General features: G+C 41.5%; 1 protein-coding gene across 1 annotated transcript in view; it reads left to right on the top strand.

The window, feature by feature from the left end:
• The first annotated feature begins 9,765 nt into the window (after positions 1-9,765).
• lrp1b (LDL receptor related protein 1B) overlaps positions 9,766-26,768 on the top strand; it is a 1,292,371-nt gene continuing 1,275,368 nt past the window's right edge. Inside the window, exons 1-2 of the mRNA XM_033023505.1 lie at positions 9,766-9,778; positions 9,862-9,984. Of these exons, the coding sequence (XP_032879396.1) occupies positions 9,766-9,778; positions 9,862-9,984 (136 nt within the window). The remainder of the gene's footprint in view (positions 9,779-9,861; positions 9,985-26,768) is intronic.

Raw genomic sequence — 26,768 nt, 5'->3', positions numbered from 1 at the left:
CAAAGTTTGAATATTTGAGTGGTTTGCAGAAAAGTTACAAAATAGAGAGCTGCAAGAGCATGAAGAGATTTGAAGGGGAGGATGAAAATTATTATTGAGCATTGCTCATGCATCACTTTTAAATTAATAACATTAACACATTCTGAAAGTCCCAATTTATTTTTTAACATGTTTTACTTTCACTTGAAAGCTGATGCATTAAACTTTTTCAAATTAGCCTGCTAGGTTTTCTCACTAGCATTTTTGACTCACTGTTGGGCCTGTCCTATTTAGGCGCTTTTTCAGCGGGCTGCCGGCGACTGTCAAGTTGCCGGCAGTTGCCTGAAAAACTGGCAACTGGAACGGCGACTTTCAGAGTGGAACGAACACACACACACACATATACACACACACACACACACACACACACACCCCCCCCACCCCCCCCCCCCCCCCCCCACCCAGTCGACGCTAATTTTTCAACATGTTGAAAAATTCACAGCAACCATAATGAGGCCGCGACTAGTTCCCAGAATGCGGGAACTCTTCGCGACCATGAAGGCGACTCCCCGGCAACTACCCGCGAACATATGGCAACTGCATTCTCTCCTGCAGTCGCCTGAAAATCGCCTAAGTGGGACAGGCCCATGTGGAAATAATAAATGTACCAGTTAACAGATGATCCCAAGCCATTTATAGAATAGAATAGAATAGTTTCTTTATTGTCATTGTAACATGAACCATGTACAACGAAATTGTGTATATTGTGTATAATTGTGCAAGTGCACAGTCCAGAGCAGACACTGGGAGTGACAAAGAAAATTATTGGGCTGCAATAATGACTGGTGTAGTGACGGCAGTCTGAACTACAATTGGTGACGTTTGAAGATATTTTAGTCGGGCTTTAGAAGACCTCTCCCTCCCAAAATGCCTAAAGAAGCCCAATTTCAATACTGTGCTTGGTTGGATCTTTGTCAAGTCTGTTACTTAGCAGCCACTGGTGTGGGTTAATCGGTGGTTAACTTTATGGCCTTGGTATGTTAATTGGATCACCACCTGTCACATCTGAGAGCCTCATTAATAGCCTGATGTGTGTGAGTAAAAATTTAAATGGGACAGAAATGGAGTCAGGTTCTTGATCCCGATATTTAAAAGCAAGGCCTCTGTCTCGATGAATAATGGAAACCTACCTAACAAGGAGAAGATTATTTGTCTTTCTGATAAGGTGAAAGTAATTCCAGTGCTGAGTCGACTGAACATTCTTCAAAGTTAAATTGCTCAATGGTTTGATTTATCATAGCTGAAGGTGTATCACAGTTAAAAGCAAAGGGGAAAAAATGCAGACTCTAAAAAGAATGGAAGGATGCATTAGTGGAAATGTCTCCATTGCATTTGTTTGAGAATGTATATGCAATTGACATTCTGGTAAATGGACTGCTTATCCAGTTGAAAACTAATAAAAGAAAGGGACTCAAGTTTTCAGCCAAGCGTAACAAGTGCACCATTTTAGCAAATCTCATCGGAAATTGTTTTCCTAAAATTTACAACCATTATTAGTTTTTCTTTTTTGGAGCAATCATGTGTAGAACTTTGTCCTTTAAAATAGAATCTGCTGCAGACACTTCCTAAAAAAATTACACAAGTTATTGTGCAGTAACTTTGCTTTGAAAGCATTATATTTTTCATTGTTGCATGATTCTTTTACCATGAAGTGATAACTTCCTGAAAAAGCAAGAACTGTATAAAAAAACACGTATAACTGGGTAACAGACGACACAAAAGATGACAAAAGTGTTTAAAGGAATGAACAAATCAAAAAAAAACTGTACTAATTCTGCAGAAATGTAGTTCTTATCTAAACTTCAAACTGATTTTAACGTCTTCCAATATATCAAGGATTCAGCCAGCTGTCGGAGCCCAATTGCACCATCCTGTTCCAGATGGAGGCTAACTGATCTGTGAAGACAGCACCGTGGCACCAAACAACAGTGCTGGATTAACTCAGCAGGTCAGGCAGCATCTCTGGAGAACATGAATGGTTCTATCCATATTTTCCAGAGATGCTGCCTGACCTGCTGAGTTACTCCAGCAATTTGTGTTGTTTTGTGTATTACCCAGCATCTTCTATTCTTTGTTTCAATAGACACTGGAAATATATTGCTATTGTCGGGTAAATCAGGGAATTCCAGTCCCAGCAGCATTGTGAAGCACCTTGCTAAGAAGGATTGCTGTAGATCATCACCTTTTTAAATTGCAATTATTGATGGGCAGTTAATGGTGTTTGTTTGTTTTTCTCAAGGCTCTCGCATGCCTGCATCAAAAAAAAAAAAAATAATGGGAAATTATCTCAAATTATGGATAGGAAAGGTTTAGAGGGATATATATATGGGTCAACATGGGCAGGTGAAATGTGTGGATTAGCATCTTACTCGACCTCCAGTATAAATTCCATTTGGAATATTTTGGAGGACCAAGAACCAAGACCAAAGGGCCTGTTTCCATGCTGTATGACTAATATACAAGGGAACAAATTTTGCTATAGTTTTGCAGGGTTCTGGCATAATTCAATTGGAATTCTGTGCAGTTTTGTTTATGGAAGTTAAATTGGGTTTGAAAGACCTGTTGTACAAGCTCAGCAGAATGACTAATGAGGACACTCCAGGCCCATTCCTGGTTCCACACACATGGCCCATTTTTAATGATCACAAACATTGAGAGATTGTTTGTTTAGCGAAACAGCATGGAAATGGGTCCTTCAGCCAACTGAGTCCACATGACAAACAATCACGAGTTCTATGTGGTCCCACTTTTACAACCTACACTCGGGGCAATTTACAGAAGCCAATTAACAAATAAACTTGCACATCTTTGGAATATGGGTGCAAATTGTAGCACCTAGAGAGAACCCATGAGGTCACGGAGAATGTACAAACTCCGGGCAGACAGCATCAGTCATCAGGATTGAACCCTGGTCTCCGACACTGTGAGGCAACAGCTCGACCTCTGCAGTGCTGGGCCAAGTATGATCGAGGTAGATATCGAAAGTCGAGTCTTTCTGAAGATTAGTTGGAAAACATTTCATTACACAAAGGATTGCTATGAATTCTTGAAAAAGCAATAAATATGATTACACAGTTTTCGCAAGTCCGTGAGGTAAGATAGTTTCTTAAGGCACAGCAGATTATAGTTTCAGCTGTTTTTTATTTTCCCCACTGATTCCTATATGCCCCACTGCCAATTGTATTGTAGTCTCGTGTACCGTGGATACTTTTGTGTTTAGTACATTGTCACGTGTGCCGATATAAAGTGAAAAAAAAAATTATTGCATGCTATCCAATCAGCAGAAAGTCTATACATGATTACAACCAAGCCGTCCAGTGTACGGGAACAGGATAAAGGTAATAACATTTCATACAGGTCATGGGAACTTCAAACTAAATTGATTTTTTGCTTTCCAATAGCAAGCGACTCGTATGTAATTGCATTATATATAGCATCTTTCAGTTGGAAGTTGTGAGCAATGAAGTAAACAAACTTTGCTAAATTGAGGAAAATTTGGAGATTAAGGGCTGAAATCAGCACTTTTGACTGGACCTGCATCAGCAGAAGAAGATGTATATGATGCTCAAATTCAAGCTGGTTATTTTGGAAGCAACAGCATAAATGATGGGTTTATGAGTCATTCAGTTCACATATAAAGCACGTGAAGATGTTTTGTAGGATAAATAATGTAGGAAAAATTGATGACAAAAGTCAAAATACACCTGCACAAAATAATGCTTTAAGAGAGCATAAGAAAGCTATTTTTCTAACTGTAATACATACAGCAAGTAAGCTGTTTAAGAAAGAACTGCAGATGCTGGAAAAATCGAACGTAGACAAAAATGTTGGAGGAACTCAGCGGGTGAGGCAGCATCTATGGAGAGAAGGAACAGGCTGAAGAAGGGTCGCGACCAGAAACCTCGCCTATTCCTTCTCTACATAGATGCTGACTCACCCACTGAGTTCCTCCAGCATTTTTGTCTACCAGCAAGTAAGCTAATCTGTTTTGTGTGCAATAGAAAGCAAAGGATGCCCCAATGATGCACAAAAGATGCAAGATTATTCTTTTCAATCCTAAATAATTATAATTAGTGGTTTAATCCCTCTGTGTATGTGTGGTGTTTACCTATTCTCCCTTTGACCAAATGGATTTTGACTGAATGTTCTAGTTTCCTGGTGTATCTGCTAGAATAATTAGTGCAAGGAAATGGCAACAGATGAAAGAGAATCAAAGGTCATGTGAAGGAATAAGAGGCAGGACTGCAGAGGAGAAGTAAATGACACTGTCGTGACTTCTATGCTGGGAGGAAGCATAGGCACAATAGCCTGAATGGCATCCTCTGCCATAACAATAGTTTGTAAGGTATTCTGATTTGTTACAAGCTTGGAATTTGAAATATAAGAAAGTCTATTATCACACTGAGATTTGGCTCAATACTAAGGGTTTATGCTTTTTAATCTTGTGCACCATGGTAGAATTGTTTGTGGTTCCATTAATGAGCAAATTCATTTTGCATCATTAAACAATAGCATCTCACATGAATATTGTTTGCTAGATTGTGATAGCAATGGAAATGTCATCAAAGAATGCTGAAGAATTTGTCAAATACATGGTACAAATATGACATTAGTTTATAGTCATAGAGCAGCAGCAAAGTTACAAAGCAGAATCTATAATGCAGTTATGTTGATGTTGCTGTTATAGATGTAAGTGAAACCATCAACCATATGTTCGTCAGTTTTAAACTGCAAAATGCTTCATCCAAAAAGGAACATTTTCTTAGCATGAAATTTTAAATCAAGGCAGTAAATCATTCTCACCCCTGAATGCCGAGAGGTGAGCTTTCATCGCAGAATAGTACGTTTTTTCACAGCATAACACCAAGGAAAGAAACTCTACACAATCTTGGGAACAATGGAGTATTTTGCTCAAGTAATAATTAAGCCACAGTAGAAGTAGTGAAAGTTGAACATGTTTTAGATACTGGAATAGTTAAATGGTCAGTGTATTGACATGAGCCCTGCTACAAAGTTATAGGTAAGGATAATTTAATCAGTTCTTCCAAATATAATTAATAAAAAGACCGATGAATATGAAACATTCAGGTTAAGTATTGAAAACTTTGGAGCAGAAATGTTTAATGAGGCACAATAAAGTATACTGGAGACTTTGGCGCTTGATTGGCATATATTCAATTCATATTCCTGTTGGAAGTTATTACAATTAATACTCCAACACACTTTCAATTCATAATTTATTATATGACTACAGTTTACCTAACTGATACAATAACATTTAAAAGGAGTGAGGGAAATTGGGCACTGTTCCAAGGGAATGTGGGAAACAGTAACTAATGAATTAAGGAAAAATGGAGAAGAATTTGATGACTTTCTGGGGAGAGAGTGAAAGCAGAACTAGCTAAATTTCAAGAGACTGATGGAACTGGGACCTTAATGTGTGGGAAATGACATTGGGGAGCGTTAAAGAGAATCACAGTCAGCCTGACGCAGAACCATTTGGATTTCCAAACAAATGGATTGCAGACTATCGGGTGTTACTAATTATCTAATTATCTACAATTACCAATGTTGGAGTTTATGGTATTAAAATCAACAGTTATGTGAAGAAATGAAGCAAGAATGGAAAGTATTTTCAGATGGATGCTTCAAAATAAAATGTAGATATACTATTGGGGAAACTACATGAAAATTATTTAAGGACATTGAAGCATGTATCACATCTTAAGGTGCATAATGTTGGAAAGCAGGTGCAAAAGCGTTACATGCAGGAGAGCAACAATCTGATTGAATAATACCTGAACAATGAATGTATTCTCAACATCAGTAAGAATGTGGAGCTGATTGACTTCAAGAAGGGAAAACCAAGAACTATGGTGGTAATGGAAGGACTCAACAGCTTCAATTTCATAGTTGAATTTGTCTGATCAGTTCTGTGCCCATTACTTAGATTAGATTAGATTAGATTTGTTTATTGTCATTCAGACCTTTTGGTCTGAACAAAATTTTGTTTCCCTGCAGTCATACATATAATTTAAAAAATGACAAAAACACACAATCAACACAAATTTAACATCCACCACGGTGAGTTCACCAAACACCTCCTCACTGTGGTGGAAGGCAAAATCTTAAAGTCTCTGTCTCTTCCCTCTTTGTTCTCCCTCTGCGCCGAGGCGACGGTTCAAACTCCGCGGGTGGTCGCTGCAGCCGCCACAGCTCCGAGGCCGTCGGGTCTCCGCTGCCGCTGCCTCCGCTGCCGCTGCCTCCGCCACAGCTTCGGGGCCGAGTCGGGTCTCCGCTGCCGCTGCCTCCGCCACAGCTTCGTTGAAGCGGACTACATTGATACAGTCACAAAGAAATCTCATTATAGCCATTAGTTCCTGATAATTTGAAGAGATGTGGCATTTTGATGAAAACTCTATAAAACTTTTGCAAGTGTACATTGAAGACCAGACAGACTGGTTGGAAGCAAATTTAAAGACAAGGAAGCCTGATGCATAGAAGACCATGTATAGAGTCATGTGGCCATGAGTGTTCTCCAGAAGGTTTTCTGATGGAAAATTTTGAATAACATTGTTGGATTCTTTGAATTGGTTCAAGTAGTGACGCGTATCTTAAATCAAGTTGTGAATTAAACAGCTATGACACAAATTATTTTAGAAAATCATATATATTCGGAAAACATGTAAATTGCTTAAAGCTTCAACTAATGTGAATAAATAAATTTGTTGTATGGGAAGATGAAAGCAGTGTAATGTTTGATGTGTATGATGCATGAGTGAAATAAAGATGCATAAAGCATTGTAAATCTGCATCCAGTATTCTCCATATTGTCTGCATTGGAACATGTTTAACCATGTATGAATACACACACAATGGGGGGTAATGCATTTGTGTAGATCAATAAATGGTTTGGAGATTGTGAATAGTGAAATGATGTAAGGATTGTTCTGGGTCCCGAGCTGTTTACAATCCTATTCAACGATCTTGATAAGGAGTTTGCAGAATTCCCATCAATTGGGTGATAATGTGACGAGGAGAGTGCCTAAGGGAATATCAGTAAATGAGCGAAGTTATGGCAATGGAATATAATGTGAAAAAATGAGGAGTCTTTGGCTTCATTTGAAAAATATTGAACATAAATGTTGAAAGATTGAAAATTATTAATTTTAGTGGTCAGTGAAACCTGTGTCCGGCAACGAATCATTGCATACCAACTGCAAGAAATTAGAAAGCCAAATAATTTATTACCAGTGGATTTGAGTGTAAATAATAATAATAATAATAATATATCTTTTATTGTCATTGCACGTCAGTGCAACGAGATTTAGTGTGCAGCTCCACTGATGTACAAGAAAGGTAAATAAATACAATACATAAATAAACAAGCTGAATTGATTGACGTGACCATCTGAGGGAGACTGTCCAAAGGGGGTGGGTGGGGGGGGGGCACTCATTAGGGCCGGTTCAGAGCCGCTATAGCTCTTGGGATAAAACTGTTCCTGAGTCTGGAGGTTCGGGCGTAGAAGGCCTTGTAACGTCTGCTGGAGGGAAGTAGTTGAAACAGACCGTGGCAGGGGTGTGATGAGTCCTTATGGATGCTGAGGGCCTTCCTGAGGCACCGCGTGTGGTAGATGCCCTCCAAGGCTGGTAGCTCTGTCCCGATGATCCGCTGCGTAAAGATATTGTACTATTATACAAGGGCCTGATGAGACAATAACTAAAGAGAGAGAAAACAGGGAATTATAGACCAGTTAGCCTGACATTTGTAGTGGGGAAGATGCTGGCGTCAATTATAAATGATGAAATAGCAGCACATTTGGATAGCAGTTGCAGGATCGGCCCAAGTCTGCATGGATTTACAAAGGAGAAATCATGCTTGACTAATCTTCTGGAATTTTTTGAGGATGTAACTGGGAAAATTGCCACGGGAGAGCAAGTGGATGTAGTGTACCTGGACTTTCAGAAAACATTTGTAAAGGTCCTACATAGGAGATTAGTGGGCAAAATGAGAGCACAAAGTGTTGGGGGTAGGGTGCTGACATGGATAGAAAATTGGTTGGCACAGGAAACAAAGAGTAGGGATTAACGGGTCCCTTTCAGAATGGCAGGCAGTGACTAGTAGGGTACCGCAAGGCTCGGTGCTGGGACCGCAGCTATTTTCAATATATATTAATGATTTAGATGAAGGGATTACACGTAGCATTAGCAAATTTGCTGGTGACACAAAGCTGGGTGGCAGTGTGAACTGTGAGGAGGATGCTATGAGGATGCAGGTGACTTGGACAGGTTGGGTGAGTGGGAAGATGCATGGCAGATGTAGTTTAATGTGAATAAATGTGAGGTTATCCACTTTGGTGGTAAAAACAGGAAGGCAGATTATTATCTTAATAGGGTCAAGTTTGGAAAAAGGGAAGTACTATGGGATCTGGGGGTCCTTGTTCATCAGTCACTGAAAGTAAGCATGAAGGTACAGCAGGCAGTGAGGAAAGCGAAGGGCATGTTGGCCTTCTTAACAAGAGGAGTTGAGTACAGGAGCAAAAATGGTAATGCTGCAGTTGTACAGGGCCCTAGTGGGACTATAACTGGAGTATTGTGTGCAGTTTTGGTCTCCAAATTTGAGGAAGGACATTCTTGCTATTGAGGGAGGTTCACAAGGTTAATTCCCAGGATGGCGGGACTGTCATATGTTGATAGAATGGAGCGGTTGGGCTTGTATACTCTGGAATTTAGAAGGATGTGAAGGGATCTTATTGAAACATGTAAGATTATTAAGGGTTGGACACGCTAGAGGCAGGAAACAAGTTCCCGATTTTGGGGGAGTACAGAACCAGGGGCCACAGTTTAAGGATAAGGGGTAAGTGATTTGGAACGGAGATGAGGAAATACTCTTTCACACCGAGAGTTGAGTCTGTGGAATTCTCTGCCTCAGAGGGCAGTGGAGGCCGGTTTTCTGGATGCTTTCAAGAAAGAGTTAGATAGAGCTCTTAAAGATAGCAGAGTCAAGGGATATGGGGAGAGGGCAGTAACGGGGTACCGATTGTGGATGATCAGCCATGATCACATTGGATGGCGGTGCTGGCTCGAAGGATCGAATGGCCTACTCCAGCATCTATTGCCTATTGTCTATTGCACAGGAAATAAAAATTAGACTCATCTCAGAGCACTGATTACTTGCCATTGAATACCAGTGCCCGAGTCCAGTCATTTTCATGTGTCACTTGTACAGCAGTCTTGGATGGATAATCCCTTGTATATTAAGTTCCTGTATTTCACTTCCACGCTTTTTCAATATGAATTGTGTCATGTAGTGCAAGTTAATGTGCATTGTATGATACAATTTCTAGAGCTTGATATTCTGCATTTTAATGTATATATTACAATGAAGCAAATGGGTTTTCTGCATCTTCAGTTATGTCTATCCACTGGGTGACCACCAAGAAAGGGAGTTGGCAGAAAATGCCCATTCCCCTTGACAAGTATACTCCTTGAGATACTATTGTAGGGGAAGTCCGGTCAGGGAAGTGGAGCTTGTACGAGGAGTAAAGAGAAGCAGACAAACCGAAGGATGAATTTCAAATTGTTGATTGTCGTAATGCCTGTGTTAAACTACTAAATGATCAAAGTATGGGAACAGATCATATTTTTGTGAAGATTTAGCATTCTTGGCTAAATTTGGACTGGATAATCGACTGCTCTGTAGATATATTTTCAAAAACAATAAGCATGGAAGAATTTTGTATTTTTCAGAGCCCATAACTTCACAAACATACTTGGCTTACCGTTGTTTTTAATTGCTTTCTTCTGCCCCTTTGATTGCAGACCACAAAACATGTGGACCAGCTGAATTTCTTTGCCATGACCATGTGACTTGCATCTCACTGAACTGGCTCTGTGATGGTGAACCAGATTGTCCAGATGATTCAGACGAGTCACTTGATCAGTGTAAGTGAACCTTTATATTTGACTAAGATTGCTACAAACTTCAATGACACTTAAACATGTAAATGTTATTTCAATTTTGTTTCTGTAGTCCTGTGTTTAAAAATGCAAATCAGAGGAGTTCATTGAAATATATTTCCAGTTTCATATTTGCTAATGGTTTAGTTAGAATGAAAGCTGCGTGTAATTTCACAAAGAAAATATGAAGTTTCAAATTGAAGTCTCAATCGCAACTATTTTCTCGTCATATTTTCAAACCATTAATCTTGAGTATTTAGCACCCATCTGTCTAATAATGATTGGTTTGATTTGGTTCCTTTGTTGTGGTGTGAATATTCTTTTAATTTTTATTGTGCTTTTAATTAACTGCAGGCCCACTCAATACGTACATTACAAACTTTTGTCTTCAGTAATAACATGAATATAATTGAGATTTAGTATACTTTCAAATAACAAACAATAGTTATGCTTTAGGTTTGAACTTAATTGAATTGACATTATTAAACTTGTTATGAGGTGGCTTGATCGAAGTTGATGGCTGGAGGTTTGGACAAGTTTTACAGTATAAAGTGTATTTTGAGGTTTTGAAATTAATCAAATGCAAATGCTTTCAAGGACCATTATGGACAATTATGAATTTAAAAAGTGTAATACGTTTTGGCACGTGAAACTCTCCAAAATTCACTGAAATTCAATGATTCAATGCTACTTGTACAGTGAAATGCTTTGATACTACCATGATTACCTCATCATTGTATAATTTTCTTAAATTTCCAATCGGCTCACTGTGCATCCATTCAAATGCTGGAAGTGAGTTACTCAGATAACCAGAGAACCAGTCTCTGCCTGGGTTGGCACACTTCTATTTTAGAAGGGAGAAAAAAAATCATCCCTGCTTCCCTCTCTTTTCACTTCCTGTTCGAACAAAATATTTCATCAAAATTCATTGTAATCTGACTGAAAATATTTCACTTGTGTATTTTTGTCAGTTAATAAATATCTTTGTGATATGAATGATAAATCTAATAAGTAAAAGCATTTGTTTAATATATATTTAAACTAAACTAATTGAATAATTTATTATAATCTGTATTCAATTAATGCTCATGGGAGAATTTAAGTTATGTATTAATAATCATTTCAGTAGTGATAGTCAATTGCAACAGTGATATTGACAAAAATTGTACACGGAAAGCTGCTTTGAAAGGCATTAAAGCAAAAGAATGCATAATGTATCTGGACATTTAATCATTGAAAATATTTGACTATATTTGTTATAATAGCCATACTTGCATGCCTGAGAGACATTTGAATATGGAAATATTCTTTCAGTGCATTGTAGTGTAGAAACAGAAATAGACTATTTCCTCCATTCAGTGAACCTTGGAACAGTTGCCCACTACTGTTAAATTCACATGGTTAATACAAAAATAATAATCTTGGATATGAACATTTGTGTCCTTTTGTCATCCTCCTTAATCAATGAAATTCCAGCAAGTGTGAGACAAGAAACTTGAAATACAAGTTAACAAAAATGAATGCGTAAATAAGTAAATAGATAAACAAATTAATGGAAACAATTAATAGATAAACAAATAAAGGTAATTCAAATGTAGGAGTGTGAATGGGCCAAGTTAATATGGATCTATACATAGATAATCATTATGTAAAAGTTGTTAATTGTTTGAGGTTGTATCTTGCTGGAGAGAAGGGTTGTTCAGTTGTGTGTACACAAAATTGCTGGAGGAACTCAGCGGGTGCAGCAGCATCTATGGAGCGAAGGAAATAGGCGACGTTTCGGGCCGAAACCCTTCTTCAGACTTATTTTGTTCAGTTGTGTTTTGCTTTTCGGAAGCCTTTGATAAAGTGCAACACGAGACTACAAAATAAAGTTTGCGCCATTGTATGGATTAAGACTTGATTAACACAAGGAGAGTCGGAATAAATAGTTGTGTATGGGTTGAGAGGCTGTGACCAGTAAGGTTCTGTGCAGAGGGGCTTCAGACAGTTCTCATGAAAGGGTAAGGACATGGCAGGTGGAGTCATTAGGTCATAAGGAATAGGTGTAGAATTAGGCTATTTGGCCTATCAGCCTCTCCTTCCTAACCCCATTCTCCTGTCTTCTCCCCAAAACCTCTGACATCAGTACTAATCTAGAATAGACAATAGGTGCAGAAGTAGGCCATTCGGCCCTTCGAGCCAGCACCACCATTCACTGTAATCATGGCTGATCAAGACAATAGGTGCAGAAGTAGGCCATTCGACCCTTCGAGCCAGCACCACCATTCACTGTAATCATGGCTGATCATCCACAATCAATACCCCGTTCCTGCCTTCTCCCCATATCCCCTGACTTTAAGAGCTCTATCTAACTCTCTCTTGAAAGCATCCAGAGAATTGGTCTCCACTGCTTTCTGAGGCACAAATTTCCACAGATTCACAACCCTCTGTGTGAAAAAAGTTTTTCCTCAATCCCGTTATAAATGGCTTACCCCTTATTATTAAACTGTGGTCCCTGGTTCTGGACACCCCCAACATAAGGAACATGTTTCCTGCCTCTAGCATGTCCAAACCCCTAATAATCTTATGTTTCAATAAGACCGTTCTCATCCTTCTAAATTCCAGAGTATACAAGCCCAGATCTTATCAAATGTTACATCCACTGGCTCTCCATTGTCCATTTTCCTAGTTACATCCTCAAAGGATTCCAGCAGATTAGTCAAGCATTGTTTCCCTTTTGTAAATCCATGCTGACTCGGACCGATCCTGTTACTTCTATCAAAATGTGCCGCTATTTCATCTTTTATAATTGACTCCAGCATGTTCCCCACCACCAATGTCAGGCTAACTAGTCTATTATTCCCTGTTTTCTCTCTCCCACCTTTCTTAAAAAGTGGGATAACATTAGCTACCCTCCAAACACAGGAACTGATCCTGAATCTTTTGAACATTGGGAAATGATCACCAATGCATCCACGATTTCTAGCCACTTCCTTGAGTACCCAGGGATGCCAACCATCAGGCCCTGGGAATTTATCAGTCCCATCAGTCTACCCAACACAATTTCCTGACTAATGTGAATTTCCTTCAGTTCCTCCGGCACCCTAGATCCTCTGACCATTAGTCCATCAGGGAGATTATTTGTGTCTTCCTTAGTGAAGACAGATCCAAAGTCCCAATTCAACTCGTCTGCCATTTCCTTGTTCCCAATAATAAATTCATCTGTTTCAGTCTTCAAGGGTCCAACTTTGGTCTTAGCTAATTTTTTCCTCTTCACATACCTAAAGAAGCTTTTACTATCCTCCTTTATATTCTTGGCTAGCTTACCTTTGTACCGCGTCTTTTCTCCCCGTATTGCCTTTTTAGTTACCTTCTGTTGCTCTTTAAAAGTTTCACAATCCTCCGGCTTCCCACTCATCTTTGCTATGTTATATTTCTTCTCTTTTATTTTTATACTGTCCCTGACTTCCCTTGTCAGCCACGGTAGCCCCTTATTACCCTTGGAATCTCTTTTCCTCTTTTGAATGAACTGATCCTGCACCTTCTGAATTATTCCCAGAAATACCTGCCATTGTTGTTCTCCTATCATCCCTACTAGGGAATCATTCCAATAAACTTTGGCCAGCTCCTCCCTCATGGCTCCATAGTCCCCTTTGTTCAATTGTAATGCTGACACTTCCAAATTTCACTTCTCAAATTGTAGATTAAAAATCATATTATGGTCACTACCTTCTACCTGCACTAGGGCTCTGCATTGATGGCAGCCTCTACCTACAGTCTGTCCGTCTTTTCTATCTTTTTTTTATTTTAGTCTGTCTTAACATTATGTTCTGGAGGTTTCTTAAGTTTTTCTATGTGGGGGAGGTGGGTAGGGTAAGGGGGAAACCGTTTCCCAGTCACTACCTGGCAAGGATGCGACTATTCTCCGAGTCGCGGCCTCGCCCCCCCTACTCGCAGCCTACCAACTCGATTGGAGCGTCCTTTCCTGCCGGGGACCGGGAACCAGACCGGAGCTTCAGCAGCAGTGGCGCAGCGCCGGATTCATCGCGGAGCGGGCAATGCCTACCTGGATTGCCGTTTGAAGCTCCGGAGCGTTGGGCTTGCTGCTTCAACATCGCGGAGCTGTGGTTCTTGAGCTTCCAGCGTGGGTGGTGTTGACTTCAACATCGCGGAGTCTTGGGATCCCTTTGCCGAGGGCTGACATGAATCTCTGCCCAATGCGGCCTGTGGACTTCAGGAGTCATGGACTCCGGTCGGAAGTGGCCGATTCGGAGCTCCAAACCACTGAGGTGTTCTTCCGTTCCGACATCGGAGTTCCATGATCCCGGCGAGCGGGCCTGAACATCGGGCCACCCGTAGCGGCGACTGCGGAGTGCTCAGGAGGCCCCGACCACGGGTGAACATCAAAGAACATCAGAGGAAGATGACTGAACTTTGGTGCCTTCTTTCACAGTGGGAAACTTTGATTCTTCTGTGTGGGGATGTTTTATGTTGGAGTCTATCGTGTATTGTGTTCTTTTTTATTCGTATGGCTGTATGGTGACCACGCATTTCATGGTACCAATTGGTACATATGACAAATAAATGTATCTTGTGCCTCTCTTGTATCTCCAATAGCTCCTTTACCTCGAGTTCCCTTATCAAACCAGGTTCATTACATGATACTAAATCCAGAATTGCCTTCTCCCTGGCAGGCTCCAGTACAAGCTGCTCTAAGAATCCATCACGGATGCAGTCCACAAACACACTTTCTTGGGGTCCAGCACCAAGCTGATTTTTCCAGTCAACCTGCATGTTGAAATCTCCCATAACAACTGTAGCATTGCCTTTAACATGGCAATTTTAACTCTTGATTCAACGCACCCTATATCCAAGCTACTGTTTTGGGGCCTGTATATAACTCCCATTAGGGTCTTTTTACCCTTGCAATTCATCTGTTTTACCCATATACTGATTCTATGTCACCCCTTGCAAGGGCCTGAATTTCATTCCTCACAGAGCTACCCCACCCCTTCTGCCCACCTGTCTGTCTTTTCGATAGAACGTATACCCTTGAATGTTCAGTTCCCACCCCTGGTCCTCTTGCAGCCATGTCTCTGTAATTCTCACAACATCATACTTGCCAATTTCTAACTGAGCCTCAAGCTCATCCACTTTATTTCTTATACTTCGCGCATTCATATACAACACTTTAACTTCTGTATTCATCTCACACTGATCACTATTGGCCCTGACCTTACTCTCTTATCGTTTCTCGAACTTTATCTCTGTCTGTCTGTCTGTCTGTCTGTCTGTCTGTCTGTCTGTCTGTCTATCTCTGCCTTAAAAATATCTACTGATATTTTTATTATATATCCACTGATATCCACGGTGCAAATGTTGAATGATGTAACATCTAATTTATAGGAATATAGAAAGGGTCAGTATTTTTAGGTAGAAGGACTAAAAGGTGTTGTTATTTCATGGTGAACTGCATGGTCCCATTGTAAATTAACATGAATATATAGCATACAATGAGATAAAGTTCAAACAAAAGAACTGTTGGAAATACTTGACCGATGGGCTGAAAAACAGAGTTTAATGGTTCTGGTCAGGTCTTTGTTTTCAACCAGAAGCATTAATTTTGTTTCTCTTTCTGCATATGCTGCCTGGCTTGCCCAATGTTTCCAGCATTTCCTGCTTTTCAAGTTAACAGAAATATAGAAACATAGAAAAAAGGTGCAGGAGGAGGTCATTTGGCCCTTCGAGCCAGCACCACCATTCATTTTGATCATGGCTGATCGTCCCCAATCAATAACCCGTGCCTGCCTTCTCCCCATATCCCTTGATTCCACCAGCCCCTAGAGCTCTATCTAACTCTCTCTTAAATCCATCCAGTGATTTGGCCTCCACTGCCCTATGTGGCAGGGAATTCCACTAATTCACAACTCTCTGGGTGAAAAAGTTTTTTTTCACCTCAGTCTTAAATGGCCTCCCCTTTATTATAAGACTGTGGCTCCTGGTTCTGGACTCGCCCAACATTGGGAACATTTTTCCTGCATCTAGCTTGTCCAGTCCTTTTATAATTTGTTCTGTTTCTATAAGATCCCCATCATCCTTCTAAACTCCAGTGAATACAAGCCTAGTCGGTTCAATCTTTCCTCATATGACAGTCCCACCATCCCAGGGATCAATCAAGATCTGGGAAAGATGAGTTTAGAATTAAGAGGTGGCAGGGTCTTTGAGGAAGAAACCTAATTTTCTGGTATTGAGGGATCAAAGATTGTTTATGTGGAGAGAGAGGACGGTGGCAGACTGAAATGAGAGGACGAGACAGAAGTGCAAGGTTTTAACAATATAAGGCAAACTGGGAGCTTGGCAATTTAGTGGCAATGAAATTAAGGAAGCAGATTTTAGGACCTCATAGACAAAGTGAATTTGGAGAGGGTTTGAGAAGGAATAGGAAAAAAAAGGGGAAATATACAAGTTCAGTCTCAAGCAGAGGAGAGACTTTAGAGAAGTTTGGTCTGGCAGGATAGTGGAAGTGAGGCAGAGAAGCTAAATGAATGGTCTCAAGGTTTGGGCCTTGGAATGAGGATGGAGCAAACAGGGCAAAAGGATTTGAGTAGATTGCATTTCAGAATCAGAATCAGAATCAGAATCACACTTTATTCACCAAGTATGTTTTGCAACATATTAGGAATTTCATTGGCCAGGTCAGTCTCCCCCGCGCTGGACGATCGGACCTCGCGTCGGGGCTGGTCGAACCTTCTGCGTCGTTGGAGCTCCCGACTCGGCCTCACCCGAGACTGTGAGCCCTTGGTGTTGATTCCGCGGTTATCATGGTGGGAGCAATCCCAGGCAAGAGATCAGCTCCAATGTTAAGTCTTCGCCCCACGATGGGGCTCACGACAGTCCGAGGAGGCTTCCAGCTCCATCGATGTTAGGCCGCAGAGCCCGGAGAATGTGATCTGAAAATTGATCACATCTCCGGGAAGGTAAGAACCTGAAAAAAAGTTTCCCCCACTCCCCTCTCCCGTCACCCCACATAAAAGAAACTGAAGAACATTAAAACAAACTTTTAACGCACTAAAAAATAACAAAAAGAAAGAAAATACGAACCGACTGCCGGCAGGGCAGCCATCTCCCCGGCGCCCCTGGTGGTCTTTGAGTATCACGTGCATCTCTTTGGTAAATTGACAAATATATGCAACTATTTGCTTGTCCAATTATGTTTATCTTTTAAATATTAACATTATTGTTCCTTCGAAATAACTCCCCTCCCTATTCCTCACTCCAGCTGGCTTGAGGTACCTACAACAATCATATTTGCCTTTTTGTTCATGTTGATGTTCATGATTCTTGAGGCTTTTAATTGTATATTCATTAGTTTATTACAAACATTTGGACATGAAATATGAGATTCTTTTGTATAAAAATCAGTGAAGTCCCATGCCATTTTCAAAATTAATGTGATCAAGATTGAACATGTTCAGGATAAGAATGCACAACAAAATGGTGAACCAAGACTGCTATAGATTTACAACTTTATTTATTGATCCATTATGCTGCAAAAAAAATTGGGTTTGAACTGTTTATATCTGCCAGACAACTTACAAATAAATTTGATTTTTCTTTAAATAATGCAATATTTTCTTAAACACGTCAGTTGTATCCTGCTTCTCAATCATTATAATCAGTGAGCAGAATGAGAAATGCAATTTAGTTTAAAAAGCATACTAGGGTTTGATGATTGGAACGGAGGAGAAAGAAAAAAGGCAAATAGTATAGAAAAATACAGCCAATTGAAAGGAAAATAAAATATGTCAGTTCTTCTGTAATATTATTTCTAATTCATTATTGTGATCCTGAAATGACCATTTTATAAAAAATGGTGCTTGGCTGGACATGTAATGGGAACATTTTCTCAATTTGACATTTAGAGATGACTTTAATGGAAGGGTATAACATAGGGTTGATTTGGAAAAGCAGCCAATACCTAAACTCTGCTGAGATCTTGGACCATGTCTGAGAGACGAGTTGTCCAAAAGCAACGATCAAGTTGTTTGATATGCACATCAACCACCAAACACTTGGCATCTACACAGTTATGAAAGCCACTGGTCTTTTGAAGTGCAATGTGCATTTTGTCTGGAAATCTGAATCATACTTTAAGACAGTGTTGTGCTACTGTCCGGTGTCAACATAAGTGAGCCGGTGGATGGCCAAAAAACTGCTGCTTCCACATTTGAGTAAGAAATGATTACAGACTTAATTAGCTGGCCATTGAGAAGGATCCATCTGATCTTTAATTAAGCCTCCTTCAACGGCAGAAGACAAATGATTCAGCACCACTAGGCTCTTATTGCACTTGTGTTATTCCACATATGGGCCTGTAACACGCACATCAGTCAGAGATGTGATATATTGGGAGCTTCTCAATATCTGCTGCAAATGAATGTGGAAATTACAGGAGGGAATAACCTCCTCTTGTTGTTTTGGTCACCTTTGTGCTGGCTGCAAATTAACAAATTATAGCATATTGTCATAATGTATTTGTGCCTGTACACATCAGCAGAAGCCCAATATCACTAGCACCAGCAATGCCAGCATTGCACTATTTAAAGCTAACTTGCATCTCTGAAAGGGAAGCTGCACTCTAGCAAATTTCAAGGTTATTTCTTGCTGAGGTTTAGGTAAGATCCCCTTTCCTTATTCACCTGCCATGCTTTATATCATAAAATAATAACACACACTCACTCACTCACTCACTCACTCACTCACTCACTCACTCACTCACTCACTCACTCACTCACTCACTCACTCACTCACTCACGCACTCACTCACTCACTCACTCACTCTTTCTGGAGGGGAAATGCCCACTTGTGTAACCATCTACGATGACACATGGCTTTTTCTTATAAGATCTAAATGCAGCATAAGGTCAACATCTGAATTTTCTATCTTCAATTGATTGGAGCGTTAAATTTTGGAACAGTGTCTGTATCATAAAGTTTTAAATGCAGTGCCAAGTCTACTTATGTTTATTTTAACATCAAATACTGCAGCTCTCCTTAATTCAATGTGCATAACAGTGACGTGAAGAGTCTGAAAGGACTCATCAATGGAGTATACTCGGGGAGTCAGCACGCTTTTGTATGTGAGAAATTGTGTCTGATTAATCTAAATTTTTTGAAGATGTAGCAAAAAAGGTTGATAAGGGCAGCACTGTACACAATGTCCATATGGATTTCGGCAAGATTTGTCAGTTTGACAACATTCCACATAGTAGCCCTGTGACTAGTGGTATGTCTCGTGGATTGATGCTGTGTCCATTGCTGTTTGTGGGTTTTATCAACAACTTGGATAAGAACGTACAAGGCAGGATTGCAGATGGCATTAAAATGTATGCTTTAGTAAAAAGCGCAGATGATTATCAAAGGTTAAAGGAGGACCTTGTTCAGTTGGGCAAGTGCGCAGAGGAATGGCTAATGGAGTTTCATACATTTGAGGTGTTGCATTTTGGCAAGTGCAACCAGTACAGGACCTTCATAGTCAATGGCAGGGCCCGTGGGGATGCTGTAGAACAGAGGGATCTAGGAGTGCAGAAACATAGTTACTTGAAAATGATATAACCCACTCCCCTCCTCCCTCTCTTCATCAATGGAGAGGTGGTTGAGAGGGTCACCTCCTTTAAGTTCCTCGGGACCACCATACATCAATCCCTATCATGGGAGCTCAACACCAGTCTCATAATCAGTAAGTGCCACCAGCGACTCTACTTCCTGCGGCAGCTCAAAAAATTCAGGGTCAGTCGACCAGCCATGACCCACTTCTATAGGTCTACCATAGAAAGCATACTCACATTCTCCATACTTGTCTGGTATGGTCACACAACCTCGCAGGATAAGATTCGGCTGGAGAGAATAGTGCGCCGAGCTTCTAAGATCATCGGTTGCAGCAGACTTCCCTCAGTGACATCACTTTACTCAACAAGACTCACCAGAAAGGCCAAATAAATCATAGCAGACCACTTTCACCCGGCACATTACCTCTTTAATCTCCTCCCATCAGGAAGGAGATATAGAAGCATTAAAAGTAAAACATCTCGCTTCAGAGACAGCACCTACCTCCAAGCCATCAGATATTTGAATTTGTACTAATCACTTTGCACTTTCTTTTGCACTTGCACTTACGCTTAACATGACGCTGCTGGGTACTGTCCTTCCTGTATATATTGTCCTTCATACGGTATTGTCTGTATTATTTATTGTGGTGTATGTGGTGGTTGTATTGTACTGTATTGTATTTGTCTGAGAGCGAACCAAGACACATTCCTATCAACTTGTTGACATGGCAATAAACTTCTTGAATCTTGAATCTTGAATCTACAGATCAATAGGATAGTTAAGAAGGCTTTTGGCACATTTTCCTACATCAGTCAGTGTATTGTATAGAAGTAGGGATGTTATGTTACTGCTGTACAAAGTGCTGGTGAGGCCACAGCTGGGGTATTGTGTTCAGTTTTTGTGACCTTGCCATAGAAAAGATGTTGAGCTGGAAAAGTTTGGCAGGAGCTGAGGGACTGAGCATTAGGGAGAGGTTGGGAAAGGTAGGTCTGTATTCCGTGGAGTGTCTGATGATGAGAGGTAATCATAGAGGTGTACAAGATCATGAGGGGAATACGTAGCGTCAATGCACAGTCTTTTACCCTGAGTAACAAAAACACAACCAGAGGACATAAGTTTAGATTAGAGGGAAAAGATTTAATAGGAATTTGAGGAGCTAATCTTTTTACAGAGGATGCTGGGTATATGGAGTAAAGGTCCTGTCCCACGGTACGAGTTCATTCCAAGAGTTCTCCCGCGTTTGCCCTGATTCGAACTCGGAGATTTACGGTAATGGCCACTCGTCGGTACTCGGGGCTCTCGTGGACATTTTTCATCATGTTGAAAAATCTTCACTAGTCTTCCCGTGCTTACCTGCTGTTAGCGAGTCTTCCCGAGTACCTGCCGTTAGCGCTAAGAGACGTCCCTGAGCTTCGACGTTCATTCTCGGTGCTTACCACGAGTTTGATTTTTTTTAAACTCGGGAGAGCTCTTGGAATGAACTCGTACCGTGGGACAGGGCTTTAAGCAGTCAGATGCGGTAGTTGAGGCAGAAACAGTAACAACGCCATGAGGGGTGGGGGGAGAACAAAAGAGGACCCGACACGGGATACTTTGTAACTTTGTCGGCACCCTTAATTTGGAGACTCTTCACATACCTTGGGTATGCAAGACAAAGGATTTCACTGTATCTTGTCACATGTGACAAAGTCTTCATTCATTCGTTTAAAATACTCACACTGGTACATAGTGGGGTATGGTTTAGATGAATATGGCCCAAAACGCAGGTAGGTGGGATAGTGTAGATGGGGCACCTTGGTCGGCATGGATAAGCTGGGCATTCAAATAGCATTGATTGGGAGGTTCTCTGTGCTGTTCAATGATTTTGATTGTGCACTCAGAAAAGCATCAAATGGAACCCAGATTCCCAAAGCAGTCTCAAATTGATATTCCATGCTGATAAGCATCAGAGTCTGCTAACTCTACATAATCTGCTGCTTTTATTGATATTCATCGCACGATCCTCCCACCGATAGAGATTCTCATGGAACTCGTACCACCGGTGTTTACTTCTCCGATGCCATCACAGAACTATAATGCCATCCATGATATATGGGCTAAGGATTTTAATTGTATGCTCTTGGTTCTTTAAGGATGACATGCTCTTACTCTACTGCTTCTATTTCTTCTGAAGTTATCCCATTGCTAACCTATGCATCACTAGAAGAGGATGTGTGTACATGTTGCTATGAACATGATTGAAATAAGGGAAGCTAAACTATAACACTGACATCAAAATGATCTTTATTTAGATGTAAGTAAGCAAAGGCATGCTGCCCAAGGGGACAGCTGGATCCTTGAACTTTAGTGTCCTATGATTAAAACTGGTATCAATGGTAATCTCAAACTGAGAAGTAAAAAATAGACAATTGTAAGAATGTAATTCAGGTGCCGGAGGCATATGTAATATCCAAGGCGCCAAACATAATAATACGACTTGCTTGGTATCTGGGCAGTTCATCTGTGATTTTTTTTTTGGAGTAAGTCCTTCGAATATTTTCTTCCAGCTGATGACAATTTGTATCTTCATTTCATTGGATCTCAATAGACGTGTACATCATTCTCAAATTTTCTACTTATTATTTCAAGATAGTAAATATATTTTTTAATATTCTTACGCTCATAATGGTTTACCAGATTTAGACATGAAAATGAGAGTCTCTTGATATTAAAGATATTAAGTTATTTGATATACATTTTTCAATCAGCAATGTAAGAAGAATCAAGGGAGGAGCCATCTTGGGGAACGGCTGCTAGCCAGCAGCCGTCCGTTTTAATTCGCTTTTTTAAAAAGTTTTTAGTAAGTCCTGTTTAGTGATGTTTGGAGATATGGACTTTTTAATGTGAGGTGTAGGGATCAATTTTACTTCTAGGTCCCTACCTGGTCGGTGAGGCAGCTTTTTCTCCGGGCTGCCCGTCGACCCGTCCTCGTGGCCTACCAGCGGGCTTGGAGCGCCGTTTCCTGGCGGGGACCGCCCAGCACCTCGGCCTCGGTGGCGGCACAGCGCTGGAGCACTATCGTGGAGCGGAGCGGGCGATGCCTTGCCTGGGTCGCCGCGCTGGATCGACGCGCTGGAGCTCCGGTGAGCTGTGACCGCCGTGTTCAACACCTCCGGGCTGTGGGTCTGCGGAGCGGAGCGGGCGGCGCCGATTTCAACATCGGGAGCCTGGGAGCTCCAAACCGGCGTGGCCTTGTCGGCTTCGGAAGCCGCGGTCTCCAGCTAGAAAGCGGCCGTTCCAGGTGACCCAGCCGCTGAGAGGACTCTCCCGACGCCGGGGCAACACCACCCGGTGAGAACGGCCAGGAACATCGGGCCTCCGTAGAGGCAATTGCGGTGGCCTCAATAGGCCTGACTTTAGGGTGAACTTGGGGTTGGGGACTGGACATTGTGCCTTCCCCCACAGTGGTATCCATTGTTGGGGGGATGATTTTTTGTCTGTATGGTAATCCTGTTAGTCTTTGTCCAAGATGGCTGCCGTGAAGGGAGAGTGGACGCTGGCGCTCTTTAGCTGCCGCTGCTCTCTCTCTTCACATTATGTTTTTGATTTTTGATTTTTGGAATGAATTCTGTTTTTAATTTGTGTTTCTGTGATGTCTTTATTATTTATTTTATTCTGATTATATGTTTATATTCCTGTTAATCTATGTAAGGTGTCCTTGAGATGTCTGAAAGGCGCCCAATAAATAAAATGTATTATTATTATTATTATTATTATTATTATTATTATTATTATTATTATTATTATTATTAAATATTAGATGATTCAGCAGCAAATATAATCAGTACTGTTGCTTTTCAGAGGGAGCAGTCTTCCCAGACTAAAATTCATGTTAGATGACATCAGTGGCATGAGAATGAATATTTATCTGGCTCTCTGATCCTGAATGATTAGTCCTCGGCAGAGGCCATCCTCTTATGTCCCTCACCTTAATGAAATCTACACCTGACATGGTTGATTTTTTTTCTGCCCTCAGATTCCATGCTTATTTCGTTAGCCAGGTGTCTTCACCAAATTGCCAACCACTGCACCCGCCTTCAGAATTCCCGATTCACTTGAACCCTGCCCTCCAGCCTCTTCTGGACTTGATCAATTCAATATTCATTATCTCTTTTTTTCCCCGCTACTCCCCTTGCTCATTCTAACCTAATCACTTTTAGACTTCCAAAATCCGAATGACTCGGAACCAACCAATGTTGCATCATCAATCCTGCTAAAAACAGTGGCAGTATTCTGGTCTGCTGAACTGATATCCTTTGCACAGAAGTCTAACGTTAGCTTCCTTCCTCCTGTGCTTCCTCAAACTCCCCTCTGGACCAAGATGCTACAACAGAACATCAGATGTTATATTTGAGAGAGTATTTCCTGAGAGATCTTTCCTCTGCAGATTCCAGGCTTGTAGTCTCTCATTCCTCAGAGCCTTCTTCTACCTTCTGACCAAGATCCATGAGCAAGATGTTCTACACAGACTCATTGTTTCAGCCTGGTCTTGCCCCATCAGGCATATCTGAAAGTAAGCATGCCGGTACAGCAGGCAGTGAAGAAAGCGAATGACATGTTGGCCTTCATAACAAGAGGAGTTGAGTATAGGAGCAAAGAGGTCCTTCTGCAGTTGTACAGGGCCCTAGTGGGACTACACCTGGAGTATTGTGTGCAGTTTTGGTCTCCAAATTTGAGGAAGGACATTCTTGCTATTGAGGGAGTGCAGCGTAGGTTCACAAGGTTAATTCCCAGGATTGCGGGATTGTCATATGTTGATAGAATGGAGCGGCCGGGCTTGTATACTCTGGAATTTAGAAGGATGAGAGGGTATCTTATTGAAACATATAAGATTATTAAGGGTTTGAACATGCAAGAGGCAGGAAACGTGTTCCCGATGTTGGGGGCGTGAACCAGGGGCCACAGTTTAAGAATAAGGGGTAAGGAATTTAGAACGGAGATGAGGAAACACTTTTTTTCACACAGAAAGTTGTGAATCTGTGGAATTCTCTGCCTCAGAGGGCGGTGGAGGCCAGTTCTCTGGATACTTTCAAGAGAGAACTTGATAGGGCTCTTAAAGATAGCGGAGTCAGGGGATATGGGGAGAAGGCAGGAACGGGGTACTGATTGTGCATGATCAGCCATGAACACATTGAATGGCGGTGCTGGCTGGAAGGGCCGAATGGCCTACTCCTGCACCTATTGTCTATTGTCTAATGTTACAGTATTTTATCCTACTGAAGAAGATCCATACCTGAAATGTTGCCTGTCCTTTTCCCTGCATAGGTACTGCTTGATCAATTGAGTTCCTCCCGGAAGGTTATTCAACCTTTCAGCATATGCAGTCTTGTGTCTCCATAACTCTTCCTACCTTGATTCTATATTTCCTTCTCTGATCCAGTCCCTATTCATTTACAAAGATGGTCAAACAAGTTTTGCACTCAACTCTAGTTAAGAACTGCAGATGCTGATTTACACAAAAGGACACACAGTGCTAGAGTAACTCGATGGATCACAACAGATTGCAATGTCATTCGATAGGGCCCAAGGAAGGTAGATTGGGAGGAGATGTTATTGGGTAATCCACAGATGACATGTGTGAGTATTTTAAAGGGCAGCTGATGACAGTGCAGGATCAACATCCAGTAAAGAGGAGGGTTAAGGACAGCAAGGTAAGAGAACCGTGGATGACCAAGGAGGTTGTGAACTTGTTCGTGAAAAAAGAGAAAAAACCAAAGTCAGGTTTATAAAGGTGGCATCAGACGGGGCTTATGCGTAATATAAAACGAGTAGCAACAAACTCAAGTGGGTGATTAGAAGGCCCATAAAGGGACATGAAATGTCATTGATGAAGTGGATTAAGGAAAATCCCAAGGCTTTTTATAGGTATGCTCAAAATAAAAGGGTCTCGAGAGAAGATTCAGCCGCTCAAAGATAAAGTCTACAAAAAGGGCAAGGACATGCACATAGCTGACATGCTATCAAAAGCCCCACGCAAAATCTGCGAACAACAGCCCTCTGAACAGGACCAATTCTCGGTAATGAAGGTGTTATATTTTGCCACTGAATTCCTAAGCAGCCCAGCAGAGCACACAGATGCTGATGAGACTCTACAATTACTGTCCTCAGTATTCCTGCATGGCTGGCCGGATAATCAAGACAATACCCCAATGGCGATTCGCCCATACTACCTAATTTATGACGAACTGGTACTATGGGACGGGGTTATAATCAAAGGTCACAAAGCAGTTATTCCAGCTGTTCTTCGGGACAAGTGCTTTGATGCCGTCCACAGGGACCACCCCGGTGTGGAAGCAACCCTACAACAAGCGCAGAGCATGTTTTACTGGCCTGGTATGACCAGGTATATACGCGAAAAAGTCGAAGTCTGCGCTATCTGCAACAGCCTAGCACCGCACCAACAGAAACAACCTTTGCTCTCGCATCAGCTTTCCTCCTCTGCCGTGGTCCACGGTTACCACCGACATGTTCGAATGGAGTGGAAAACACTATCTGGTTCTCGTCGACTCGTATTCGGGCTGGTTCGAAATTGACCTGCTCCAAACTGTCACATCTGACGCAGTCATCCAAAAGTTGTCACGCCACTTCTCCGTGCACGGTTCCCCTGCACCATGCCTATCTGATAACGGCAATCATTTCACCAGCCAGTGCTTCAAAAACTTCACTCAACGATGGGATTTTCGACATGTCACCAGCAGCCCTGAATTTCCACGGTCCAACTGACTCGCAGAACGGGCTGTCCGGAATGCCAAAAAATTAATGGAGCGTTCACACCTTGCTAAATCCGACGTATACCTGGACCTGCTCAACTTAAGGATCATCACTCGTGACCCAATACTGGAGTCTCCTGATGTCTCGTCAAACCCGTGCTGCCCTGCCCGTGCCACAGCAGCTGCTGCAGCCACAGGTCTGTTCACCTCCCATTGTCCAGAAACAGCTCCAGCTGAAACGCGATGCACAGAAATGATCTATCGACAAGTCCAGCAAATCACTTAAACCTCTCTCCAGTGGGAAAGTTGTTCACCTTCAGACCGACAAGGGCCATGGCTGTTTGGTTCACATTCACATCCCTGCCAAAGAACCGTGCTCTTACCTGGTAAGCGTGGACAGAGGCCTTTACAAACACAACCATCAACATC

This window comes from Amblyraja radiata, chromosome 7, assembly GCF_010909765.2.
Source record: "Amblyraja radiata isolate CabotCenter1 chromosome 7, sAmbRad1.1.pri, whole genome shotgun sequence".
Classification (NCBI taxonomy): Eukaryota; Metazoa; Chordata; class Chondrichthyes; order Rajiformes; family Rajidae; genus Amblyraja; species Amblyraja radiata.
This window is presented reverse-complemented; position numbering and strand designations above follow the sequence as displayed.